The sequence below is a fragment of the Primulina tabacum genome, chromosome 5, assembly GCF_025594145.1.
Source record: "Primulina tabacum isolate GXHZ01 chromosome 5, ASM2559414v2, whole genome shotgun sequence".
Classification (NCBI taxonomy): domain Eukaryota; kingdom Viridiplantae; phylum Streptophyta; class Magnoliopsida; order Lamiales; family Gesneriaceae; genus Primulina; species Primulina tabacum.
Window position 1 is genome coordinate 15,247,152 of NC_134554.1, and position 27,081 is coordinate 15,274,232.

Sequence of the window (27,081 nt, forward strand, 5' to 3'; positions counted from 1 at the left end):
CTCGATTTGCCATCCCACCACTCGAGAGCGACTAATTCTTATGCATTGGATCAACATTTAATGCTGTTATTTATTCACATTTATTACTATTTATTCGTGTCAAGAGTGACTATTTATTTATTAATAATTTTTCCAGGCTTCCATTTGGTATAAAATTGGCACAAAACTCTAAATAATAAATGAAAGAAAATGGGTATTTGGTTCAAACGGAAAGATTACCTATTAAACACATACCTTATTCAAATAAGTTTGCTGATATATTATTGACCAAATTTAAACCCCCATCTTCATTCGCATGGATTTTGAGAAGAAAGAAAAAACAGCTCCTTAAAATAAGGATATTACTTATATATAACATAAGCTCAATAATTCTTATAAAACAAGGACGAATATGTAATAGTCATTGTCGAACCATCAAAATAGTCGCATTTTTGAAAATAGACAAGATAAAACCGTAAGAATTTATTCATGTGTAAACATAGGGACATGATATTGAATAAAAAATAGATCTAATGTTATCTCCAGCCATTGAGTATGAAGAACGCCTTGAACAACTCCTTGAATTTCTTTTAATTGTTTGACAGTCTTCTAAGCACTCCAAACCTCACAGTTGATGGTGTAGTGTAATTTTTGGAGTATGTGCGTAGGACCTCAAACGCCACTATGTATAGATGTTATTAACATCATAAAGAAAGAAGAGATTTGGCGAAACTTGATGATGTTCATTCATAATATGGTAAATAAACGTCAATATATCTATCATCTTAATATACACAAAATTGTTGATTTTCATTCTTTAAAATATGAGATGTCTACTATATTTATTTTAATGAAATATATTGATCATTATTGATCATAATTAAATTATTTTATGTACCTGAATAAAATAATTTCACATTATCTCACTTAGTCTACATATTTCAAATAACTAAATAATCAATAAATCAATCATCAGCATTCAAAGTTAAAAAAGAAATACATGAATAATGATGATACATCCTCTTTATACTCGTTATTATCTTGCATATATCATACATACTATATTCTCTAATATAAATTAATGAATAAAACCAATACTTTGTTTTAGGTCCAACTTTGTGATATTTATCAAATTAATGAATGTGTACACCAATAACAAATATGAGAAAAATATCATAACAGAGTTTCATTAAAAACTGAATTTGTTCTTATAAAAAAAATTACATAGAGGAATCAAGTCTCATACTTTCACCATGATCTTTAAATTTATGTGGTGGCACGCCTTTAGTCAAATGATCAACAATCATCAATTCAGTGTTAATATGTTCGATAACCATTGTCTTATCCTTAGCACGCTCTCCTATGGCTAAATACTTAACGTTGATTTGCTTACTTCGACATCCACTCTTGTTTATTCTTAGCCACAAAACAAGAGTTGAATTGTCACAAAACAACATCAATGGCCTAGAAATGGAATCAATGATTCTAAGTCCCAAAATGAATTCTTCATGTTAAATAACCTCAAAACAAGATACGAACTCAGCCTCCATATTGGAGGTATCAGTCAAGGTTTGCTTTGTACTTCTCCAAGATACAGCTCCACTGGCTAGCAAGAAAATATACCCATATGTGGATTTTTTTGAATCAATGCAGTCAGCGTAGTCTAAATCAGAATGACCAATCACTTTCAAATTCTCAGTTTGTCTAAAAATAAGTATGTATCCTTTGGTCTCTTGAAGGTATCTCATCACTTTCTTTACAGCTTTCCGGTGCTTCATACCCTAATTACTCTGATATCTCCCGGCATTCCAACTATATATGCTATCTTAGGTTTAGTAAAAACATGAACATACATCAAACTTCCAATAGCAGAAGCATAAGAAATGTTCTTCATTTGTTCATTTTCAAAGTCATTTTTCGGGCATTAGTCCAAATTTAATTTGTCACCATTCACAACGGGAGCCACACTTCGATTGACTAGATTTTCATTAGCATCACCCGTTGTGGATCTTCAACAATTGGTTTGTCCATCACATGTTGGGGCTTGGGAGGTGCGAAAGATAGCCAATTGATCACTTGAACAAGACGGTTGATCATTAATGTGATCTTATTCAAGAATTAAATATTGCAAGTTACCACTCCCACTAATCAAGTAATTCTTAATAAATTTAGCATTCTTGACTTCACAACTCTAGTGCTATGAGATGGACAATATAATCTTTGCCCTTTGGATTTTTCAGCATATCCAATGAAATATCCACTTATAGTTATTGGGTCCAGTTTCTTTTTTTTTTTTTTTTTTGTGGGTTATAAAGTCTCATTTCATACAAGAATCTCCAAATGCATATATGTTGCAAACTCGGTTTTCAATATTTTCATAATTCAAATAGCATATTTGGAACTCGATTTAATAAATAACTGCTATTTTAAGAGCTTCAATCCACAAGGTGTAACGACCATGGGCTATCCCGATCTTGGGCTCCCTCGGGGACCTTGTCCCATCTTGGGTTCCCTCTAGGGCCTTTTCTCTCACAGGCTTTCCACATGCGTCATTACTCGTAGGACTCTCCACACCAGGATGGTGGAGTGGTACCTCCCCAAGTCTCGAACCCATGACCTCCTGGCATAAGTACATAGTTCAAAGAGACTTGGTACCAGTTGAGCTACTGAGTTCGAGACTTGGGGAGGTACCACTCCACCATCCTGGTGTGGAGAGTCCTATGAATAATGACGCATGTGGAAAGCCCGTGAGGAAAAAGGCCCCAGAGGGAACCCAAGATGGGAAAAAGCCCCCGAGGGAGCCCAAGAACGGGATAGCTCATGGTCGTTACAATAAAAGGCATGTGGAAAGCACGTGAGGGAAAAGGCCCCAGAGGGAACCCTAGATGGGACAAGGCCCCCGAGGGAGCCCAAGATTGGGATAGCCCATGGTCGTTACAATAAAAGGCGCCTTTTATTGTAACGACCATGGGCTATCCCGATCTTGGGCTCCATCGGGGGACTTGTCCATTTTCAGTGTATCTACCATTATATTCACCACATCTATCAGATCTCACGATCTTAATTTGTTTATCACATTGTTTTTTCTAGTTCAGCTTTAAAAACTTAAAGGTATCAAACGCTTCATGCTTATTATGAAGTAAGTAAATTATATGTATCGTAAGTAATCATCAATGAAAATGATTAAATATTTCGAACTTTGAATGTCCATGTCTGGACAACATATATCTATATGTACGATCTCTAACAATTTGCTGATACTCCTCTTGGCACCCTTTTTGGATTTGTTAATGTGCTTACCCTTAATACAATCCACAAAAAATTTCAAAATTAGTAAAATCTAAAGTATTAAGTACTCCATCATTTACTAATATCTTAATCCTCAATGGAGATATGTCTCAATCTCTCTCTGGTGCCACAATATAAAGAAATCTTTATTTATAATACATATTTTAATATCCGCTTGAACATACATATTGATTTTGATATCATTTTGCAAAGAAAATAAAAAAATGTCATCAATCATTTTATCATTCCCAACAAGATTTGATTTATAAAATAAATTCATAGAATTATTTAAAAATTAAAATAAGTATTCAATCGATACAAAACTTGAAAATGAAATTAAAGTTTTAGAAAAACTAGAAACATAAAATGTTTTCTCCAAAACAAAAATAAAATCATTGTTCAATACTAAATTGCAAGTCTTTATAGTTTCCACATGTGAACGCATATTGTTTCCGGAGTAGATGTTCCGCTCGCTTCCCATTACTTCCTTATGCTTTGCATACCCTGCAATGTATTTGTGACATGGATTGTAGAATCAGAGTCAATCCATCACGTGTTATAAATCGTATTAACTATATTAGATTAATAACAAACAAATGAAATATAAATATCTTTAATTCTCAAATCAATCTTTAAATTTGGTACAATAGTTCTTCATTTGTCCCCTCCTTTTATAGAATAAATACTTGGATATTTCTTATGTCAGGTTGAGGTGGAATTTTTCCTTTAACTTTGTGGGGACCCGGACGCTAATCATCTTCTTAATCGTCATTGGGATAAATGGATCAATTAATTAATCTGGGTCTAATTTTTTTTAAAAAAAATTGCGGAACGTAATATAATTCAATCTAATATACATATCAGTATAAAAGTACAAGTCTTGTACAACAAACATCAAACTCAAACTAAGGTTCAACAACTAAATGTCAAGTGCTGAATCCTATCTACAGCAGCGTCAAAGTCCGTAGTCTCCACTCTAATTACGATATCTCATCATCTCCTCGACCCTGATCATGTCCCACCTGTTGCCATGCACACATACAAACACGACAACAGCCGGATAACTCCGATGAGAATAAAATCTCAGTATAAGCAATGTATACATGTGATGCATAAAATTATATACAAAAGCATAAACCATGTATTAAGAACATGAATCATAATTTATGACACATTAGTGAATATAGATAAAACTCTCTAACTCGTCATCTCTGACTCGACTCATCTCTAATCTAGGGATCCCGGTTCCTGGACATTAACACATATATCGAATCTCAGCGATAGGAGTCGATCCGTCCCTAAGCAATATCAATATAAGTCAATAATACAGTGTCTTGGCATATCCGCCACAGACTTGGCATATCCGCCAAAGCTATCCTATGACAATGTGCAATGGGCCAATGACCACTCTATCATTGTCTGGCCCTTCTGTCAATGACTCTCACTCAATAGCTATCGGATATTCTCTACTTTCTATAATCAATAGATTAATCATATCAATGTCAAACAATTGCAATAAAATAAAGTATGTGGTTTTAAGGAAACTATAGTCCAATCTGACTCAAGTTAATCTCCCGGTTAACATCGACTTATACCTTTCTTTTTGTAGTCTCGGTCTGAAGAAATGGAAGTTCTGAATTCAAGGCAGTCAATACAATCTGAAATGACATATCGAGAAGAATAATATCAATATTCCCCTCAATTCAATACTCAATCTGATCAGTATCAGTCTACTGATATTTTGACGGCATAACAATACAATCTCGATAACCCCGTCAATTCCAACATCACAGATATAATACCAAAACTCATAAACGATATTCATATAACTCACAATCTCAACAATAACAGATCATAATCTCAAATCTGTATATCTCAATCATGTCAATTCTGAAAAATCATAACAATTGCATAAACAATCTGTTCTTCGATCTGAATTCGAATATACGATTACTGATATCACCAGAACACATAATGATAATCAAATCACAATTCCTCCAATACATAAATTTCAAATCATGTTGGAAATGAATGAAACTTACATATCTGTAAAGTTCTCAACGAGAGGAGCACGGTACTGTGTCCGCATCGAAAATCGGATAAACGGATTTGCCAAAATCACAACTTATGGTACGAATAAATTGAGGAAACTTTTCTCTGAATTCTCGGTCTTGTCTCTGGTGGAATTGAAGGGAATTTACAATTTATGTACATCTCTCATGCATCGTGTGACAAGTGTCCTCAAATCCCATAATTGCACTTTAGACCCTGAAGTCTTCATTATTTGCAAATTGGCCCTCCCAACTCTTTTTAATTCCATTTCAATCCTAATTAATTACAAAAACCGTGGAATCTAATTCATCATTCCAAAATTCATAAATTAAATAATCTCGGATTAAAATGATAAAATCCCGAGCCTTACAAACTTTTTCCTAGACTTTGATTTACTTCTTAGACGTTAGTCAACAAAATATTATCACTTTTCTTCATCAACAACCTTCCTACTTCTTGAACACACATTATCATCAATTTATTGATTGATCACTTATCCTTACAGGTATTGTAAGAAATTTTGAGAGTCCATATTATTGTGGAAGAGTCCATAAAATGAAGTACGCGAGAAATTTATCAGATATTTCCACTTCAAGTGTTTTCAATTGAGCCACTATGTCTCTCATCTTCATGATATGCTCTTGCATACCTTTCACACATGTATGCCTTAATGAAGAGAACTTCATTATTAGGGTACTGGCAAGGGCCTTGTCTAAAGTTGCAAATTGTTCGTCAATTGTTTTAAGTAGGTCCTTGCCATTCTCATATCCTTCAATTGAACCATGAATATTAACAGAGATCTTGGTGTTTATGAACATAACGCATAATCGATTAGATTGCTTCCACTTTTCATAAATATCTACCTCATTAAGTTCACTGAATTCATCTATGACATATGATTCATTATTTCTTTTTGCGTAGTAAATATACATTCACCCTAATTGAAGAATAACTCTTTCCAACTAGACTTTGTAATTATCCCTGTTGAGTTCAGGGATATCAAAAGTTATATCAGAGAAATTAACAGGTTTTACTGCAGGAAATTTAATAAACATTTTTATTACAAAAAACCTAATTGAGGAAAATTTCAAGTTTTACCCAAATGTAAATTATGTACAAAAAAAATCTGGTACATAAAACTTACATGTGTGCTAGAGTTTTAATTCAATTAGATTTTATGCAACTTTATAGTAAAGCTATCAAAATAATTTTCCTTAAATTCAGTGGGTAAATTAAGAAAAACATATTTTGAAACTTTATCATAATTAATCACATAAATGTAATAAAAGTCAATGTGGGGTAAAATTTATTATATTTACATAGTTAATCACAATTTTGTCTATGGTAAGACCTAAATCCACTTAATTTACAATTTTGCATAATTAAGAGAACCTTAGTTATTTAAAATTTTACATTTCACTGGACAAATTTTGGCTTCACTAAATTCTTTATATGACAAATATTCAATAATACAATCAACACTTCTCAAAAGTGTTTCCAGAAAAAATAGATAAGGCTAAGGTTCTTTCAATAAACAACTCCTGGACACATCAGCGTTCCTAGGGAAATAAGTGGCAAGAGCATCAAAATCTGTTCTTTCTTAGCTGGACAGCCCTCGCTATCCTAATAGGAGGAAATGCCTTCTCATTCTCTTCGATTTTGTGAAACTAAACAAGCAAACAAACAACGTGGATTTGGTTTGCTTCCAAACAACCAAACAAACAATGAAAAATAAAATATTTGTTCCCTGCATACATACATGCAGTTATTCATCTTCTTCTGTTTTTGTTTTTCTTTTACAACATTTAAAATCAGACCCTACAAGTTGTATTCCTTCTCCTGCTTGTCTACTTATACCTCACTAGCTGTACATTCTTAATTTCAGACCACCGCTTATTAAATGGTTGTTGAGAAAAAAAGTAATAAAGAAATGAATTAAAACCTGTGAGATCTATCTAATCCCCTCTCTCATTTGTGCAAAAAGACACGTTTTCTTGGTTGTTGACACCCTGTTTTGAATTTTCACGTGCATTTACGTATGTAACTGTGCTTCTTGTTATTTGTTTCTACTCTCTGGTGGTGGTGAAGTGGTTAGCGTTGTCAAAATAGTGCCTTTATAGGAGGAATGGTGGGTGGTGGTGGTGGGATTGATCCAGGTAGACTGACTTTGAAGAAAGAATTGACTCAAATTCGAAAGGGAGCTCGAGTGTCGCGGGACCCCGGGACATCCTCGTCTTGGCGTTCTCCAATGAGTTCTGCGAGGTCCCTCGGCAAGAATCATTATATGCATCACTACAAGAAGGGCGACAATGATGCTAGTGCTATTCCTGATCCCTCTGTACAGTTCTTGCAAACCCCACTGCATGTGGAAAGCAATACCAATTGTGGTAGTTGTGATAATTATGTTAATAGAGGCAATGTGTATGTGAAAGAGAAAGAAACGAAGGTGTTTTTGTACAATTGGAGCTCGAAATCCGAGAGTGAAAAGGATGGTGAGGCTGAGAATGGGAATGATGAAAGGCGGCGTTCGAGTCATGAGGAGAGTGTTGATTTGGGATACTCAAATCGCGAAAGGAAACTTTTGGGAAATGATTCCAAGCGTTTTGCATATTTGAGTGATGGGTGTGATTCTTCGATTTTCAAGTGTAAAGATACCGGTCTTGTTCCTGCCATTCGACATACAATTAAGGAATCGAAGAGAAGTAATCATTCTAATAACAGTTTGCTTCGTTCTAATGATAAATTGCAGAAACAGATATTATTGAGTAGGTGTTGTGTCAAGAACATGGTAGAAAATTTGACTGATGCGGGTGTAAAGAGGGATGGTTTGGCCAGTTTGGTTTATCATTCTGATGATACAGAGGATGAATGTAATTCCTTCCTAGCTCGTTCTTCGATGAGACAAATTCATAGGAAAGAGGAAGATTCCGCTTCACATAGTACTCCAACATTGTCCACGAGTTCCTATAATGATTATGGCTTTAAAGATTCAAGTGCTATCATGCCCCACAATCCAACCATGGGAGATGATGCAGCAGATGATCAAGTGGATTTTTCCGTCCAACAGAGGTGTGGGATTCCTTGTTATTGGTCGAAAAAGTTAACAAGGAAGTCTAGAGTAGGATATGGGAATAGTTATTCTCCATCTCTTTCTGAAACTTTAAGGAGAAAACGAGGCAGCATTTTGTGTGGAAGTCAAAGGAGTGATCAAAGAAGACGTCACAGGACATCTATGGCTTCCAACAAGAGGAGACTGGCTTCTCAGACAACAGCTAAAAATGTCCTATCCCTTCTCACCAATAGCGGTGACGATAGAGGAGGATCATCTTTTGGAAATGAGTACAGTGATCACGAGTCCTCGTCAAATTTTGGGGAGCTTGATTTGGAGGCTTTGAGCAGATTGGATGGAAAAAGGCAGTCTTCAAGTTGTAGAATTCGAGACAGGTTCGAGCTAGTGGCACCTAATTCGGGAATTCTAAGGAAAGAATCTCCTCAAACTGTCATAAATCTCAGTCACAAATATAGACCGATGCTTTTTGAGGACTTGATTGGGCAGAACATAGTTGTTCAGTCCCTCAAGAGTGCAATTTCAAGAGGAAGAATCGCCCCCTTTTATCTTTTTCAAGGTCCACATGGAACTGGAAAAAGTTCATCTGCAAGAATTTTTGCTGCTGCTCTGAATTGCCTTGCCACTAAAGATCCAAAGCCTTGTGGGGTCTGTAGAGAATGTGTCGATTTGATATCTGGCAATGTGTGTGACCTTATCGAAGTTGATGGTTCTGATAAGAAAGGAATTGAAACAATTGAAAATCTTTTGAGAAACCTTCTGAGGGAAAAGCAATCTACTCTTCTTAAGTACAAGGTTTATGTTGTGGACGAGTGTCACCTATTGCCTTCAAAGACATGGCTGTCACTACTTCGACTCCTTGAGAAACTCCTGCAGCATGTAGTTTTCATACTCATAACGACTGATATTGATAATGTGCATCATACTATGTTGTCTCGGTGTCAAAGAATTACTTTTAACAAAGTTAGCATTTGCGACATAATTGCTCGACTCAGGAAAATTGTTGATGATGAAAACTTATATGTTGAATCAGATGCATTAGATTTGATTGCTTCAAATGCAGATGGTTCGCCACAAGTTGCAGAAACTATGTTAGATCAGCTGACCCTGTTTGGGAAAAGAATCACCACGTCCATGGTGAATAAACTTGTGAGTTTTCATTCACATTTCTTCTTAAAATCCAATCGATAATTGTAGTGTTTTTCCTCTGATCACTGTGATACTTTACAGTTTTTTAATGCTTGCTCCCTGAATGGTTTTGTATCGCACATATACATAAGTTGTGAGAAGCTATAATTCTCCTTACTTGCGTATCAATCTAAACATGGTGCTAAAGCTGTTACAAGGTTACAAAAATTTTAGTTGGATTACTATCACTAGACATAACTTTTGTTGAGCAGTAAACACTCAATCCTATAAGTGGTATCAGAGAGACCACATGTTTCGTTCACATGAGTTGTAATTTGGAGGACTATCAAGGGCAGATTGTTAGGAAGTAATATTTGCTCTATTGGCATAACGATTGAAATGAGGTGCTTATCTATTAGGAAGTTACATCACTGCCACGAACTATTGCTTTTGGCTTAGCCCCCTATATCTTTAATAATATATTACGATAACTTGCATTGTGAAAGGAAACTGTTCAATTAATGTCCGAGTTGGAGAACTCAGAAGGCAAGCAAATGCACTTGGGTGTAGATGATTTCTTATCAGGTGGATCCATTGATTGAATCAAACCAAGTTATGTAAACTGCTTCCTTTTTGTAGATTGGGGCTGTTCCTGATGATAGATTGCTGAATCTTTTGGAATTAGCCATGACATCAAATGCTACTGAAACAGGTGAAAAGAGCCAGAGAATTGATGAATGCGGGTCATGATCCTGTAGTTTTAACGTCTCGGATGGCAACTCTTATTGTGGATATTATTGCTGGAACTTGCTCGCATGTCAATTCTAAGAACAATGATTCTTTCTTTGCTGAACGAATTTGTAAGTGAGCCTCTGTTTATTCTTTCTTTATGGTTCTCTGGATGCTTCCTATTTTAGAATGTACTTTAAATTTTACTTGTAATTTCAGTGTCGGAAAGAGAATTAGACACACTCAAGCATGTGTTGACGATTCTCTCTGAGTCGGAGAAGCATCTGAGGGTATCAATCGAACGGTCAACGTGGTTCACAGCAACCCTGTTACAATTAAGTTCTGGCCCTTCACTCGGTCAAGCCAACTCGGTCAGTAGTAGACGACAGAGCTTCAAAACAACGGAGGAGGACCGTATAAAAATGTTCGGAGGATCTTCTGCCCAAAAGCAGACTGATGAACAACTTGCACCTGAAAAATCAGGTTCTGAAGTATCGTTTTCAGTATCAGGTAACCAGAATATAACGAGAATCGATGATCCAATATCATTTGATGCTGCCAGCGGTGATCCTAATGCCAACCAATTCGTAAATGGTGAGGCATTGGTTCTCTCTCAATATGATTGTGGAAATCGAAAAACTGCTTTGAGATACATGGACTCAAAGGTGTTGGCGGATATTTGGGTCCTGTGTATTGAGAAATGCCATTCTGAGACTCTGAGACAACTGCTTTTTTCTCATGGAAAGCTTGTATGCATTTCTGAAGTTAAAGGTAAGATTTTTCACCTAAAGAAAACGTTATGACCCGCAGTTTGCCAGAGAAATTAGCTTTTTGAAGTGGTTTTCTTCTGCACTCCTGATGTATATTATTTCTGTTTGCAGGTGGATTTGTTGCTTATGTCGCATTCCAAGATAGTGCTATTAAAACCAGAGCAGAAGGTTATCTAAGCAGTATCGCTAATTTGTTCCAAATCGTTTTACAACACAATGTCGAGGTTGAAATCATCCTTTTACCAGATTCTTTGGGTCAGAAGCAGATCAAGAAATACATATTTACTACCCCGAAAAAGAAACTAACATGCTCGAAAAGAACAGAAAGCAATTCTGGTCTTAATTTGGAGTCATTGAAGTTGGAAGAGTTAATCTATAATGAGTGCAAAGTGAATCAAACGAGGCAGTTTGAATCTGCCAAAGGAAATGATAAATCAAGCACTTCAAGAGAGAGCAGGCCGCTTCTTCCAATGCAGAGAATTGAATCCATCATGCGTGATCCAAGATTTGAAAGTGCACTGTCACAGGCTAATGAGACAGGCATTTCGGGGTCAATGGCTCATTCGAAAGCTGAACGGAATTATAATCTGACTCAGGCTGGTTCATTTCATCAAAATCATGTGAAGCTAATGAATTCAGAAAATTTACCATCCCAGCACTGGCAAGATGAGTTTAGCTATGAAATCACGGCTTCAAAAATGAATGATGGAATGGCATCTGAGAAGGACCGGACTACTAAGAGGATCAATGAGCATCTCATTGCTCAAAGATTGTTGCATAACAGTAGCTTTGCTAGAGATTTTGGCAAAGAAAATATGTAAGTTATTAGCTTGTCTATATATTGCTATTTCGAGTAAGTTATTAGCTTGTCTATATGTTACTATTTCGAGTTTTTCGGTGCCTCCAAAGGTGATGTTTTAGTTAGATTACTCCTAGGATCTTATTTTCAAGTGCCGTTATCTTTTGAGTGATTGAAATATTCTCCACCAGAATTTAATTAGTGATAGATAGAGCAATTTCCTTTCTTTTTTTGCTTTGATATTTGTTAAGGCCTTCTATTTCCATTTTATGGCATTATAAAGATATATTGACGTAAAATGCATCAAAACTTGTCATTTGGAAAAGGATTTTCTGTAAAGTTTTTTGGTGCCTTATACAGTGCATACGATTCTGGATCACAAAATGCCGGTTTCAGTGGTTTGTTCTGTTGGAACAGCAGCCAACCTCTCGGACGGGGAAAGGTAGGCTGCTTCATTCCTTGTTCACACTTGCATTTGCGAAATTTAACCTTTTCTTTTCTTTGTTGTTTCTAAGTTCTGTGTGTTGATCCTTCAATATATGATATGTTTCCAGGCTACACGGGCACGCAGAATTCGACGATTTTCATGGTTTGGAGTATGTGCAAGATGGAGGAAAGACAAAGGGTACAATAGATAAAATAAAAAGGAGTATTGAAATGTTTATGTTTCCAATTTTTTCTTTCATTCTTTGGTTTTGTTGTCTATGCCAAATTAACCATTTGGCTTCTGTATTTGTGTAAATTTTTCCTGTGTTATATGATAGAAATAAGAATTGAACCCTGGGACTTGGAATCTATTCTTTCTGCTGCTGTTAAACCACCGCATCAACATACCACTAGCCACAAGTTTGAGCCTTATGCTATGTATGTATCAGTATTTTTTTTAATACCAAATGTATTTATTTATTTTTTTCGCGAGATTTTTTATTATTATGTTATGTTTTGTAATTATTTTTGGGGTCATAATTATACAACTATATTTAATATGTAATTTTTTAAGAGATAATGTGTGAATATTTGAACTTTAGAAAATGATTGAGATATGATAATTATGAATAAATTATCAATGTACTAAAATATATTTTTATGATATTTTTTTATTAAATGAAAATTATTGTTTTTTCTAAGTGGATATATATATATATATATATATTATTTATTTATTTATTTAAAAAAATCAATTAGTATAACAAAGTTTGATTATATATGACTAGCGAACAATGTGTACTAGATGTGTGTGTAAAATAATTACTAGTTACGTATATGGATCATGATAACTAATAAATCGAGTTGATTCATAAAATTTTGTTGTAATTTTTAAATTATTATTTAGATAATAATAATGCAATTATGTTAAATATGTGTTTCGTAGAAATAATATATTAATTTTTATTTTTTAAAGTAGATTATATATTGTACTTATAAGTAAATTATATGAAAAACATTACATATCTAAATTAATAAGATATTTTTGTAAGAATTAATTGATGTCACAAAATTGAACTACTAAGAACTTCGGCCATTATATATACTAGTAAAAGATGCATATGCGTTACATGTGTTATTATTTTTCTTAATTTGAGCAAATAATATTAAACGATTAACACAAAATTATTTTCAATTTAGAAGAGTTATTCGATTTAAAAGAGAATTTTTGTTTAGATTTTTTTAATGTAAAATATGAAGTGATTTGAGAAGGATTTTAGTATGATAAGAAAAGTAATTATAGAATTAAATATTTTGGTATCCTCTGAAATAGTTACTCTAAAAGTCTCACACTTAATAATATAATATATATATATAGGTATTTTTATTAAAGTATTTGGTCTTTTAATAAAATATATATCACAATATTGAGATACAAATAAAGTAAATCTTTAAGATCATCATCTTTGAGCTACAACTCCACTTTTGAACAAACTAGTATTTAATCCGTAAGTTGCACGAGATGATATTATTAAAAGTTAATGAAAAATGAATAGATATTTATATTGAAAAAATAGTATAATTATAAAAAATAAAAATAAAACTATTTTTTCGGTAATTTTAAAAAACTTTCTTAAATACAAAACTTTATCTCCATTTTGTATATTTCAAAATTCAAAAAACTCTAATCAGAAAGTTTTATGAGTCAATTTTATGAGATAAATCTTTTATTTGGATCATCAACGAAAACAAATTACTTTTTATACCAAAAATATTATTTTTATTATAAATATTACTAGAATTTACCCGTCTCATGAAAACAGACCTGTGACCGTTTCTTCAAATTTTACCCTCAAAGAAATATTTTTTTTTCAATTTATTTTAAATAGTGAAGAATAAAAATACTAATTAAAATATATCAATACTATGTGCAAAATTACTGGTACTTCAAAAGGTACCACAAATCTTATCTTAACTTTTAAAAAGTTTTTTTTATTATTATAAAAAGACTCTAAAAGAGTTATACAAAGTACAGTTATAAAAACCCCTCTATTTAATTTAGTGCCACCACCTTTAGTGCTATAGTGGCATAAAGGTTTCAATTTAGTTTAAAGAAAAAAACCTAATCCCCCGATGTAATTTGTTAAAAATTCCCTCTATTTATTTTTTTAAAATTTTAAAAAAACACCTAAATATTAATTTGGGATTCCCTCTTGGTTTTTAAAATACCTAAAGTAACTTCTAAAAATTATTTGACAAAAATTTGTGTGAGATGGTCTTACGGGTCGTATTTTGTGAGACAGATCTCTTATTTGGGTCATCCATGAAATTTTTTTTACTTTTTATGCTAAGAGTATTAATTTTTATTGTAAATATTGGTAAGATTGACCCGTCTCACCGGTCTCACAGATAAAGATTCGTGAAACCGTCTCATAGATAAAGATTCGTGAAACCGTCTCACAAAAAACATGCTCAAATTATTAATATGCAAAACCCGATCAACCTTAAATAATATTAAGTTATGTTTCAAAAGAAATGGTATTCAATTATAAAACCTTTTAAAGCAATTTTTCAGCCACAAATTCATTGGTTAAATTGTCTTTCAAAAAAACAAGTTAAATAAAAAAATATCATAATAACTATTTTAACAAAATGAAGCAACATTAACAACAAGATATCTGAACTGGAATTTTTTTGTAAATACAAGTATTATTTGCTAGACTTTGCAATTTATATTAAGCTACATCACTTATTTGTGATCAAGAATTTCAAATATGTTACTCAGTCAAATCATAAAGAAGGCATGAAAGAAACAGCTATATCACAAAAAAGAAAAGTTGGATGGCTAGCAGGTTTAAATTCTTCAGTTTTGCGCATTTGCTCCCGCAACATCCTTTGGAGATATGAAGCTCAAATTGTGCGCAATAACCTCGGATTTTGCGGGTCCTATTGGCCTCAGTTCCTTGAAAGTTCTTTTAGCAGGGCTGAAAGAAACAAGAAATTCTGACCCAGATATAAACCATAGATCCCCATTGTTCAAAAATTTGACTGGTTGTTGAAGATCCTCAATCGATAGCTCGGTATAAGTCTTCATGTCAATTCTGAATTGTCTGGTCCATGATTCTTTAACTCCATATTCTTTCATTAACCAGACCTCAAAGACAGTATCCTTGTAAATGTAGCATATGCAGAGGCAATTCTTGAGGACACCAATATTGATGCTGGAGATTTTGTCGATGTACTGTAGACTGAAGTGAGCTGGAGGTGGGACAAACTTGAACGTTTCCGCTGCCAAGTCAAATGAACTTATAAGCTCACAAGGTTTGCAACTGGTGGTTATCCAATGAAGTGCGCCATTCAGAAGAGGATCAAACGACTTGCGTTTTGGCCAAGGGGCATTTTCAATCCTTCTCCATGAATCCGATCCAAGTGTGTGTACATCAGCGACCAACCTTTTCGATTCTTCGGAGGTCAAAGGGTCAATGGATATAAGACACATGAGACTGATAACCTTGTACTGCTTGGTCTTCCGACAATATCCAAATCCAGAATAGTTTGCATAAGTATTAAATGGAGTTGAGATGGCGAGGCAAGGAAGCTTTATCTGTTCGCGGCGAATAGGGTTGCAGATAGCATAGAAAGGCTTTGGTGATGAATCAAAATACAAACATAGCAGTCCATCGCATGATCCAACAAGAACATGTCTTTTGGTATGAAAAGTAAACACAGAGATATTCCAAGTGTATAGCCCATGATGACAGCAATAATGTTTATTTTGATCATCACAGGTGCAAAAGGATAAAGGTGGTTCCTCATGATTAAAGGTAAAGAGGCGGCGAGTGCTCAGCTGACCCAGACTGTGTTGAAAAATTAGATTGGTTGTTAAGACAGATGATCTCGCACGATGCAACTCGATAAAACAAGAATCCTTGACTAGTTGTAGAAACATCTTGCAAACACGACTACAGTAAAATATACTCTTCAACGGAAGCCTTGAAAAAATATCACATAATACATGGTCAGGCAACTCAAGTACTATGGGCTCGCTTAGTCTAGTTATCAATGGTGCAGTACCATCACATTGCTGCTCATCGGCACAGTTCTTTGCTCTTTCTTCACTAATCATAAGATATTTACCACGTCTCTCGCTTCGGTGTATCTCCATCGAACGAACTAACACCGTATGTGAGGGAAGAGTAGTTTTATCCTATATCCTGTTCTGCAATCAAAGGAGGAAAGAAGATTACATTCATTTCACTATGAAATTGGGTAGTTTTAAAATATATATGATATGTTTGGTGCTATCTAGCTATGGCAATGCAAAGGCGATCTTCCAAGAGCAAAGATACAAAACATAAAAGAGAAGGTTGTTTATATCGAAAATATCTCTCTTTCCTGCGTCACTGAAATCCAGAGCAAATCCCAATATTTCTCAACAATCCAAGAACACCACTAAAATTTTATAAATTTCCAAAAACCATAAAAATTCGTGCATCAAATTTCAAAGAGTATCCCACGATATCTTAATAATCAAAATCCCATTACAGATCCAGCTTGATCTCCAATTCTCTGATCTTGTCATAGAACTATAACCCAACTCAGAATCGCAGAAAAAAACATTATTAAACATTGCAATTGTGGCCATATAAATTGAAAAATAGCAACTTTAAGTTCCAATCTTGCGATTCTGACCGTGTAATTGACACAGAAAACATCACATACGAAAAGCTACAGAACAAAGATACATGAAAAAGAGCAGCGTACCGTAAACTCACAGAGCAAGAGGAAGCCCACCCTTTGTATTTTCGCTTTAGCCTGTGTACTTACAGCAACTGCTTTTTATTACTCGGTTTGGATAAATTTTATTACACCGTCTGGCTGTAAATTAATTATTTTTATAATATTTTGTATATTGTAAATAAATTCTTTAAAATAGTTTTTATAAAGATTTTTGAATAACTAATAGAATAACTATTTAACTTGCATTAAAAAAATTCTGTAAATAAAAATTTAATCAATGAATCAAAATCCATGTACAAAATACATGGATCGACGGCTGCAATAAATCATAGACGGTTAACATTTTCCTAGAAAACTATCCCGTGAAATAATGGAAAAAAATTAAATGGATGTATGTATTTATTTATAGACAAGAACTTGTGTAAAATGGTCTTTCGGGTCGTATTTTGTGAGACAAATATCTTATTTGGGTTATTCATGAAAAAATATTATTTTTTATATTAAGGATATTACTTTTTATTGTGAATATTGGTATAGTTAGCCCGTCTCACAGATAAAGATTCGTGAGACCGTTTCACAGGAGACCAAATCTTTTATATATATATATATATATATATATATATATATATATATATGAGGCCTAATTTTGATACCCAATGGAAGTAATAAATTGATTGTATATAAGTTTTCATTTGGATTTATGAATCTTTTGATTTCAAATTGCTGATAGACTTTTATATATATATATATATATATAAAGTTATACACTTTCCATAGTAACTCAAAATATATATGAGACATTTGTCATTCAAAATCTATCTTTTTTCAAAGGAAAGTAATTTTAGAAAAGGTAAAATGTGACCAGAGCTGAATTTTTCTTTGTTTTTTGTAGTTGTTTTTAGAAAAAAACCACTGTATCATTTCATATTTCGAAATCAATTATTCAAAATATAATTACCAGATAATTGAACATATATTTTCTCTATTTGAAATATGCATTTGATCATGAACACTAGTCCAAAAAATACTAAATTCTTTTGGGTTGAGTTTAGATGAGAGGATTTAGATTTGGAAAAGTATTTGAACGAATGATTTGAAATGATTATATATCATAATGAATTTGAAGTTCACCATAAAAAATAAAAAATCAATTGGTTTGTTATTATAGATTTGAAATCCTTAACTTTGAATATATAAATCTAAATGCACAAACATAGTTTTTATTATATTGAATTGATTGAGCAGTTGTATAGTTTAAAATATTAAAGTTGCAATGTTATCATTTGTTATAGATTTTGATAAATCCGAAATCAGGAGTTTCGAAATATAACACTACAAAAAATTTTACAAATAACGACGGAATTTTATGTCGCTATTCTGTCACTAAAAGTATTTAGCGACATAATAGCGACAGAATATCGATCGTCAAAGAATTTAGCGTCGCGGACTTGTATAACGACGGAAAATGCAATTCTGTCGTTATTTACGACGGAATATTAATATTTGTCGTTAAATAATAACGACGAAAATTTAAATTTTGTCGCAATATTTTAGTGACCGAAAAATATTTCGCCGCTAAATTTGCGACAGAAATTATATATCTGTCACTAAAGCAGCGACCGAAATTATAAAGGCGTCGGTAAATTTAGCGACAGATTTAAGTTTCTGTCGTTGATATTTGCGACAGAAATCATAAATCCTTCATTAAATCTAGCGACGGATATATGTTTTGGTCGTTGATATTTGCGACAGAAATTATAAATCTGTCTCTAAAATTAGTGACAAAGTGATAATTTTCGTCACTAAGTTTAGTTACAGATTTATAATTTTCGTCGTTAAATGTTGAATTTGGCAGCCCCCCTGATCCCGTTTTTTATTAATTCCATTTTATCCAATACAATTTCTAATTCAACAAATCCAATACAGTGTCAATTTTTCAACAAACAATATACATAATAAAATCACATCAAATTAAAATAAACACCTTCACTCCACCTATTAACATTCAAAATATATTAATCCATCCATATCCAAAAATATCAACACATCCCCCTGTTTACTTACAGAATCAGTAGCCACATTTCCAAAATGGGGAACCAACATTTCAAAATGAATCATAATTCAATGACCAAAATATGAAGACAAAGTGGCTTCAATACTTACAAAAAAAGCCTATTAACCATTACATATCTAAGGGGACTATGGTTGTGTGCCATCATCATCATAATCTCGAGCACTCGAAGAAGAGATGGATTGGGGGTCAATAAGTGCATGCTCCATCAAGTAACGAACCTGCTGCCTCAAGCTAGTCAACTCCCTTGTAAGTTCCTCTACTTTAGAAGTCGCAGCGGCAGCTTCAGCTTTAGCGGCAGCCTCATCCATAGAGTTAACACGTGTGTGTGTTGCACGTCCTGGCATAGCTTCAGGAACCAACAACCAATATATAGAGTTCATTTAGAACCTCTGGGGTTGGATTTTGTGGTGACTCACAATCAGCATCAAGTTGTGATGCTTCAAGAAACCGAGCATTCATCTCGGCCTAGGATAACAAAGAGAAATTAATTGATTTACAACAATTGCATCAGTCATAGATAAAAATGCATAATTCAACAATCTTTATTATATACAAGACTCACATCAAGAGCCTTTGACCTAGCATCAACCCATGTACCATCTTATTTTTATGCATCATTTTGAATAACTCATAAGCACTTGCATCACGGCCCAACTCCTCACGCTTCAAAACCAACGATGCTTAGAAATTTATATATATGCATTATTCATTGACATATTATAACAAAATTTAAACTTACCATTTTAATAGAATGTTGAACAAAACAGCGAGAACCTCCAATGTGTTTAACCACCCCTATTCCTGGCCCTTCAGGCTCTGTATTCCTATTATTTTTAGCTTTTTCTGACTTATTCTGCCACTCAGAGGAACTCCAGATTTCCTTCCACTTGTTCCAAATTTGGATATTAACCCCAAGTGGGAGTTTAGGCTTTGTACGCCAACTGCAAAGTGTTTTCCTATACTGATCGGCTGCAAGTGTTTTCCATGTAGCCCTAATATGAGCATCATGATCAGGACGCCAACGATACGATTTCTGCATTTCAAAGCAACTAAATAAATATTTGAATTTGCATAAAATTTTTAATTATTGATTTCAAAGCAACATATAATATTTAATAATTAATCTTACCACGAACTCGCCCCAGTAGTATGCCTTTGTCGCAGCATCCACATATCGCCATGTGTGTCCCCCCATGCACTGTTTCTCAGCAAATTTATCAGTGATAAAGGCTGAGACTGCATGACTGTCTGGTAAGAATCTACAGCACATAGATCATATAATAATTAAATAGAATAATACTAAAAAACTTTCAATGTTAACATAAACAAAGCAGTGTGACTTACTTGCCACCTGAGGCCACAATCAAGATCCTAGAATCATGGGAACCTTCTGAAGCCATCTGATTAATTTTTTTAAGATTAACAAACTCAAATACATGTATGTAGACAATCATCATGCATGATATGAAAATTAAAATACATTAAAACCAAATATAAATATTAACATCCACACACAAATTTCTCGAGTATATATGAACGAAACACTCATAATCATAGCTACATAAAACTTATCAACTTAAACATCATCATTGGAGTAGGCATCATAATTTTCACTATCATCACCTCCTGATGATATAAAAATTTCCAATTCATTTTCATCAAACTCATCTAATTCATCTATCTCCTCGTACAAGATTTCAACATCTGTTAGCACATGAGATGTGGTTATATCCTCAACATCGATGATATGCTGTCCAATTTCCTCATTCTGAAAAGCTTCATTATCTACGGACGATACAACATTGGGAATAGGTGCTTGAATATATGATTTTGGTTGCATCTTACACACTGCCAACCATTCATCAGTTGATCTTTTCACATTTGGGTAAGTGACATAAACAACTTGACCAGCTTGGACTGCAAAAATGAAAGGTTCATAGATGTGAAGTCTTTTGTTCTTGTGAACATCAAACAGTTGGTATTTTGGATGATGTCTTGTTCCAGTTTTTGGTGTTGGGTCGAACCATGCACATTTGAACAAGACAATACGCTTTATAGGTAACCCTGGATATTCCACTTCGATTATCTCTTCTATGTTACCGTAGTAATTGATCTCATTGTTTGTGTTGCCCGAACCTTTTACAGTAACTCCAGAATTACTAGTAGATCTTGTTGCACCGTGACGTACAGTGTGGAATCTGAAACCACTGACAAAATATCCACTATATGATTTAACTTTACGAAATGGACCGAACGCAATATTTTCTAGACATTTGTCTGGTAGATTTGCTCCCGGTTGTTGTACCTATGCATGTAAAAAGTTAGAAGCCAAAAATATTTTCAAATGGAACAGTTAATATTTTACAGTTGAAATGAAGAAATATATATGTATTACGTATTGTTCAAACCATAAGGCAAATTCCGTTTATAGCCTTAAATCCATCTCACGTGAGTTAATGGATTGATTATTCAACTGTAACTCAGACTCAAAAATGCTGCAATTTATCAAACATTCGTCAACATATGTAATTTTTATAAACCTCAACAACAAAATATCAATGAACTTAATTTTCACCTGACATATAGTTTCACCTCTTCACAATTGAGCAGTATGTATGTCCGTGCTGCATGGTACTCTGTGTCATCCAATCGTCTGAACCTAGAAGCACCCATTGGTCGACCATTGAAGTTAAATATAGAAACATTGGAAATGTCTCCAGCTTGTGAATTATCCCCTTAATCATTACGTGATTGTTTCCTCAAATGGGTCTTCACACTTGCTCTAAAGTAATGAGTACAAAAATATGACGCCTCTTCAACTAAATATGCATTAGAAATTGATCCTTCCACTCTTGCTTTGTTACGAACATTGTTTTTCAATCTTCGCAGAAATTGCTCAAAAGGATACATCCATCGATATTGAACAGGGCCAGCAATTCTAGCTTCATAAGCTAAGTGCACAGGAAGATGCTCCATGCAATCAAAAAAACTTGGAGGGAATATTCTTTCTAGTTTGCAAAGTATCACAGGAATATCATTCTCCATACGAACCATGTCAGAACATCTTATGCTTCTTGATGTAATGTCTTTGAAGAAAAAACTTAACTCTGTTAGAGCTTGCCACACATTATTTGGAAGCAATTCCTTGAAAGCAATTGAGATTAATCTTTGCATGAACACATGACAATCGTGACTTTTCATTCCAAACATCTTCAATTTAGCCATATCAACACATCTTGACATCTTAGATGCATATCCATCCGAAAACTTTAAAATTCTCAACCAGTTACACAATACTACTTTGCTATGCTTATCCAATGTATAGCAAGCTTTAGGATATATGTTAGATATGTCATCTCGATGTAATTCTGGCCTGTTGCAAAATTCTTTTAGATCTTCTCTCGATTTTGCATTATCTTTTGTTCGGCCGGGAACATTAAGAATGGTATTAAATATGTTCTCAAAAACACTTTTCTCGATGTGCATAACATCTAGATTGTGTCTAATCAGATTTGTTCTCCAGTACGGCAATTCCCAAAAGATACTGCGTTTTCTCCAACCGCATTTACATCGTCTTACAATTTCTGAGTTCACTTCAATAGCCTCTGGTTCGATCACACTACGAAACCCGTAACTTTCAAGTTCTTCAATAATTTCATCCCCAGATTTTATATGTGGAGGAGGTTTTTTCACTTGGTGATATTTCTTGAACCATTTAATATTTCGTCTGAAATTATGATCCATTGGTAAAAACTTACGATGGTTATCGAACCATGATGTTTTACCACCATTCGGCAATGTGAAAGCATCAGAGTTTTCCATACAGTAAGGACATGCTAGTTTACAGGCGGTACTCCATCCAGATAACATTGCATATGCAGGAAAATCACTAATTGTCCATAGCAAAGAGGCACGCATAGTAAAATTTATTTTCACGTGGACATCATATGTCTTTGCCCCAACTGACCAAAGTTCGTTCAATTCAGCGATAAGAGGTTGCAAGAACACATCTAACTTGTTCTTAGGATTTCTAGGTCCGGGAGCTATAACTGTCAAGAACATGTATTCATCTTTCATGCACATCCATGGAGGCAAATTGTAAGGTGTTAGTATAACTGGCCATGATGAATATTGTTGTCCTGACTGACCGAATGGTTGAAAACCATCAGCTGAAAGTCCCAGTATGACATTTCAAACCTCGAGTGCAAAATCTGGATGAGTTGTGTCAAAATTCTTCCATGCAGGTGAATCAGAGGGGTGACACATTGCATCTCCATCTTGTACATGCTCACTATGCCAACGCATGTGCTTTGCTGTTTCTACAGATGCATGCAACCTTTGAAAACGTGAGGTTAGAGGAAAATAATACATTCTATTCCATGGAACTTTTTTTTTCTTAACCGTTCGACGTAAACTAGGTTTGTAACGTGGATGCCCGCAAAACCTACATTGTTGTAAATCAAAGTCATCTCTCCAGTAAATCATACAGTTGTTTCTACAACAGTCAATCTTTTCAACCGGCAAACCTAATCCTTTTATTAATTTTTTTGTGTCATAAAAACTATTGGTCATGCAATTTTCTGTGGATAGCAATTCGGAAATAAGCTGACACAGATCATCGTAACATCTTTCTGAAATGTGATGTTTAGCCTTCATGTTCAACAATCTAGCAACGACTGACAACTGTGAATGACCATTCAGATTACCTTCCCAAATCTCGGCCTCAGATGCCGTAAGCATGTCATATAGGTTTTTGGCAGTCTCATTTGGACTTTGGGGCTCATCTTCTATGTTAATAGAGTTATAAATATCGTGAACCATATTTTGCATGTGATCAACATGTTCAACTTGTACTGATGATGACGAACCAATCCAATGTTCAACTCCTGGAGTTATATAGGTTTCACCGTGATGGTGCCAACGATAATAGCCTGGTACAAAGCCATGCCTACAGAGATGTAATTTGACTACCTCTTCGTCATGATAAGCTCTGTTTCTACATCTTCGGTGATTACAAGGACAACGTATTGTTTCACCACACATGATTTCAGGATCCATCTTAGCAAAATTCACGAATTCTTCAACACCATTAAAGAAGTTGTTAGTTATGAACCCATTTTCCAACCTATGGTACATCCAAGATCTTGTATCGTTCATGGTTTAATTAAAATGCCTAACACAATTGCAAGATAATTATTAACAATATTTACATAATATATACATTTTTAAAGTAATAAAATGATATAAAAAAAGAAGAAGAGAAGATATTAAGTCAACAATTCTTTAGTAGTCAAAGATATTCCCTCATTTACTAGTCAACAAATAACCATTTATAATATAACCATCCCTCCTAAAATAAGAATTAAAAATGTATAGTTGCCGAATACGATGAGGAAAAATCAGAAGAAATCTAAAGGAAAAAAAAAGTGGGAAAGTGGAACTCGGAGGCTTTGAACCATTCAATTAATTAGTAGTCAAAGATTTTCTCTAATTTATTGGTCAACAAATCACCACTTTAATAATGGACCAAAACTAGTTATAAATATTGGAATCCACCAATTCATTTTAATCAACTTTTCAGTCACCAAACTCTAAACAATAACACATTCATTTTCCGGAAAAAAAAGATTGCGATACATTTATCAATAAAGAAGCGTGGAACAAGTGAAAAATTATTTATTATTTCATTATTTGTGACAATTTTAAATTATTTAATTGTTTTTCCCCTTCATTCATTTCATCTTTTTACCAATTTAAAAATCTTTTAATAAATTATGAAAAAATTTCACTTGATTTTCAGCTTATTTCATGTACCTTGAAATTTAAACCCTTCTCTAAAAGTATTAATGTAATTTATTGTTTAATTTTTTTACCAACTACTACATAATACTACTTCAAATCTTTACATTTATATTATAAACCAAAGTCTGTATTTACAAATTCAAATAAAAAAATTCTGTATTTTCAACACCAAAATAAAACCTTACGTACCAAATCTGGGAGCAGAGGCAGAATGAGGTGGCTATAAGAGGGCTTCTAGGCAATAATCGGCGTCGGTGGATATAGAACTGCAATTTAAGAAAAAATGAATATGTTAACTGGAATTTAAAAAAAAAATTGAAGTACCAACTTTGGTTGCAGAGACAAAAGAAGGAGGAGATGAAACTTGTAAGGCATCTCGGTCGTGAGGTGGGTAGTGAAAGACCTAGAATTTGGGGGAACAATGAATATGTAAATAGATAAACAAAAACCCGTAAGTACCAAATCTAATTTCAAGTGTGATGGAGGAGCTTCTTGGTCAGCGTGTGGGGACGGTGAAAGGGAGGTAAAAATTTGTGTAGTTTTTAAACCAAAATTTTTGAAATAAAAAGCAAAGGGATGCACAAGACTTAGATAATTAAACAAACCTGAGAAGAGCTACCGAGGGAGGTGGAACCTGGAGGAAGAATGATGGAATCCTCTGTGTACAAAAAGTAGGGAGAAAAAACAACGAAGAAGACGTGGGAACTGTAGATTTTAAGGGTTACATTTGTATCTACAGAGGAAATTTGTTTTATGTCCTTAATTAATGACATATATAAATTTCTATTTTTGTTTTTAATTAACGACTAAAAAACTATTTGTCGGTAAATTAACGACAATTTTTAAAAATCCGTCGTTAGTTGTGACAGAAAAATAAATTATGTCACTATTTTATATTTATGACAGATTTTTTATTTCCGTCGATAATTAACGACAACATATTTAATTTCCATCGTTAAACACAATTTTTCTTCATTTTATGAAATGAAGCAATGGAAATGATGGTTGAAAAGATGTAATCACTTCGATTTATCTCAGATAAGATTATGTAGATTATTATCAGAAAAGTGGTGAAGAGAGAAAAAGAATATCAACATTGCTATAGAATTCCAATATGTAAGGTCTATGTATAAGTCCTCTAAACATGCTCATTTGATTGAATAGTTGACCCAGCCGACTGGAATAGAGAGATATATGGCGAACTATATTTCGCCATTGTCGTCTGACGAAAAAGGAAAATTTAAGCATATGACATTCATATGAAAAAATGAATTATTTGATTCCAAAAAACGACAAAAAATTGAAGTGGATTCATTAGTGAATAAATCGAATAAAAAAGATAGTTTTCAAAAATATTATATATATGATCTTTTATCATATAAATTTTTAAATCGGCTAGCGCTCGATTATACAATTGGAATCAAAGTCAAAGTCATTTCGATTCGATTCTCATTAATGGCAATGAGTGTAACTAATGAGAGATGGATTATTGGGGTGCAATAATTGTCTCTGTTTGATGCATGACATTTGTACGGTTTAAAATATTAGAATTGTATCGTTATCATCGGCTATCTTTTTATTAAAACGACGAGCTGATTGGTTCCACAAAATGTTTCTAACCAAAAACTCAACTAGATGGTATGTGGGGTAATTGCATTAACACCCTCAAGTAAAAAAAAAAACACGAAAAAACACTATATATAAATTTAATAGCATTTTAGACCTCGTATTTTAAAAATATCCAAGCATAAAACCTCTTACGAGAAGGATAAATTTGTGTGAGTTTTGATAACCTAAGAGTGACATGTATTTTATTTTAAAAAATAAAGATGTATTAGCTTATTAATATACTTTTAACTCTTTTTATGAAGGGATTGATCCCATTATGCCGCGACAAATATAGTCTCGAAGACATATGGATTGTGGAATTAAAGTTCTATTTATACTTATACCTCTCTCTTTCTCGTATATATCACTGTCCACTTATAAGTGTGGAATTAAGTATTTCGAGGATTTAAAAAAAATTATAAAATACATAAAACTTTTATCACAAAACTCTTGTAAGACGATCTCACGTATCAATTTCGTGGGTCGAATATCTTATTTGAGTCATCTATGAAAAATTATTACTTCTTATTGTGAATATCGGTAGAGTTGACTCGTCTTACAAATAAAAATTCGTGAGACTCTTTCACTATAGACTTACTTAACTTTTATATTAAATTTA

The 27,081-nt window shown here is 33.6% G+C and overlaps 3 protein-coding genes and 1 pseudogene across 8 annotated transcripts; 1 reads left to right on the forward strand and 3 right to left on the reverse strand.

Annotated features, from left to right (window-relative positions):
* Positions 1 to 6,946: 6,946 nt before the first annotated feature.
* LOC142546992 (protein STICHEL-like) lies at positions 6,947 to 12,757 on the forward strand (annotated as a pseudogene).
* A 2,157-nt stretch (positions 12,758 to 14,914) lies between these two features.
* LOC142546993 (F-box protein At3g07870-like) lies at positions 14,915 to 17,046 on the reverse strand. Of its 2 annotated transcripts, none has more exons than XM_075655009.1 (2): positions 17,003 to 17,046; positions 14,915 to 16,457 (listed from the first exon to the last, which is right to left on the reverse strand). In XM_075655009.1, exon 2 carries the CDS (start codon positions 16,401 to 16,403, stop codon positions 15,102 to 15,104), a length of 1,302 nt encoding a protein of 433 aa, XP_075511124.1. In that variant the 5' UTR covers positions 16,404 to 16,457; positions 17,003 to 17,046; the 3' UTR covers positions 14,915 to 15,101. The 2 variants fall into 2 exon arrangements, with proteins under 2 accessions (XP_075511124.1, XP_075511125.1); XM_075655010.1 differs by having other exon boundaries at positions 17,010 to 17,026.
* Positions 17,047 to 19,407: 2,361 nt separating this feature from the next.
* Positions 19,408 to 25,112, reverse strand: LOC142546994 (uncharacterized). Of its 5 annotated transcripts, none has more exons than XM_075655014.1 (6): positions 25,044 to 25,112; positions 20,397 to 20,452; positions 20,182 to 20,311; positions 19,792 to 20,085; positions 19,615 to 19,715; positions 19,408 to 19,517 (listed from the first exon to the last, which is right to left on the reverse strand). In XM_075655014.1, the coding sequence occupies exons 2-6, from the start codon at positions 20,450 to 20,452 to the stop codon at positions 19,508 to 19,510; spliced, it is 591 nt and encodes a 196-aa protein (XP_075511129.1). In that variant the 5' UTR covers positions 25,044 to 25,112; the 3' UTR covers positions 19,408 to 19,507. The 5 variants fall into 5 exon arrangements, 3 of the variants coding, with proteins under 3 accessions (XP_075511129.1, XP_075511128.1, XP_075511127.1); XM_075655013.1 differs by lacking the exon at positions 25,044 to 25,112 and adding an exon at positions 22,811 to 23,258; XM_075655012.1 differs by lacking the exon at positions 25,044 to 25,112 and adding an exon at positions 21,628 to 23,257 and having other exon boundaries at positions 20,397 to 21,547.
* On the reverse strand, positions 23,244 to 24,209 carry LOC142544170 (uncharacterized). Its single transcript, XM_075651234.1, has one exon. It carries the CDS (start codon positions 24,207 to 24,209, stop codon positions 23,244 to 23,246), a length of 966 nt encoding a protein of 321 aa, XP_075507349.1.
* Positions 25,113 to 27,081: the final 1,969 nt, after the last annotated feature.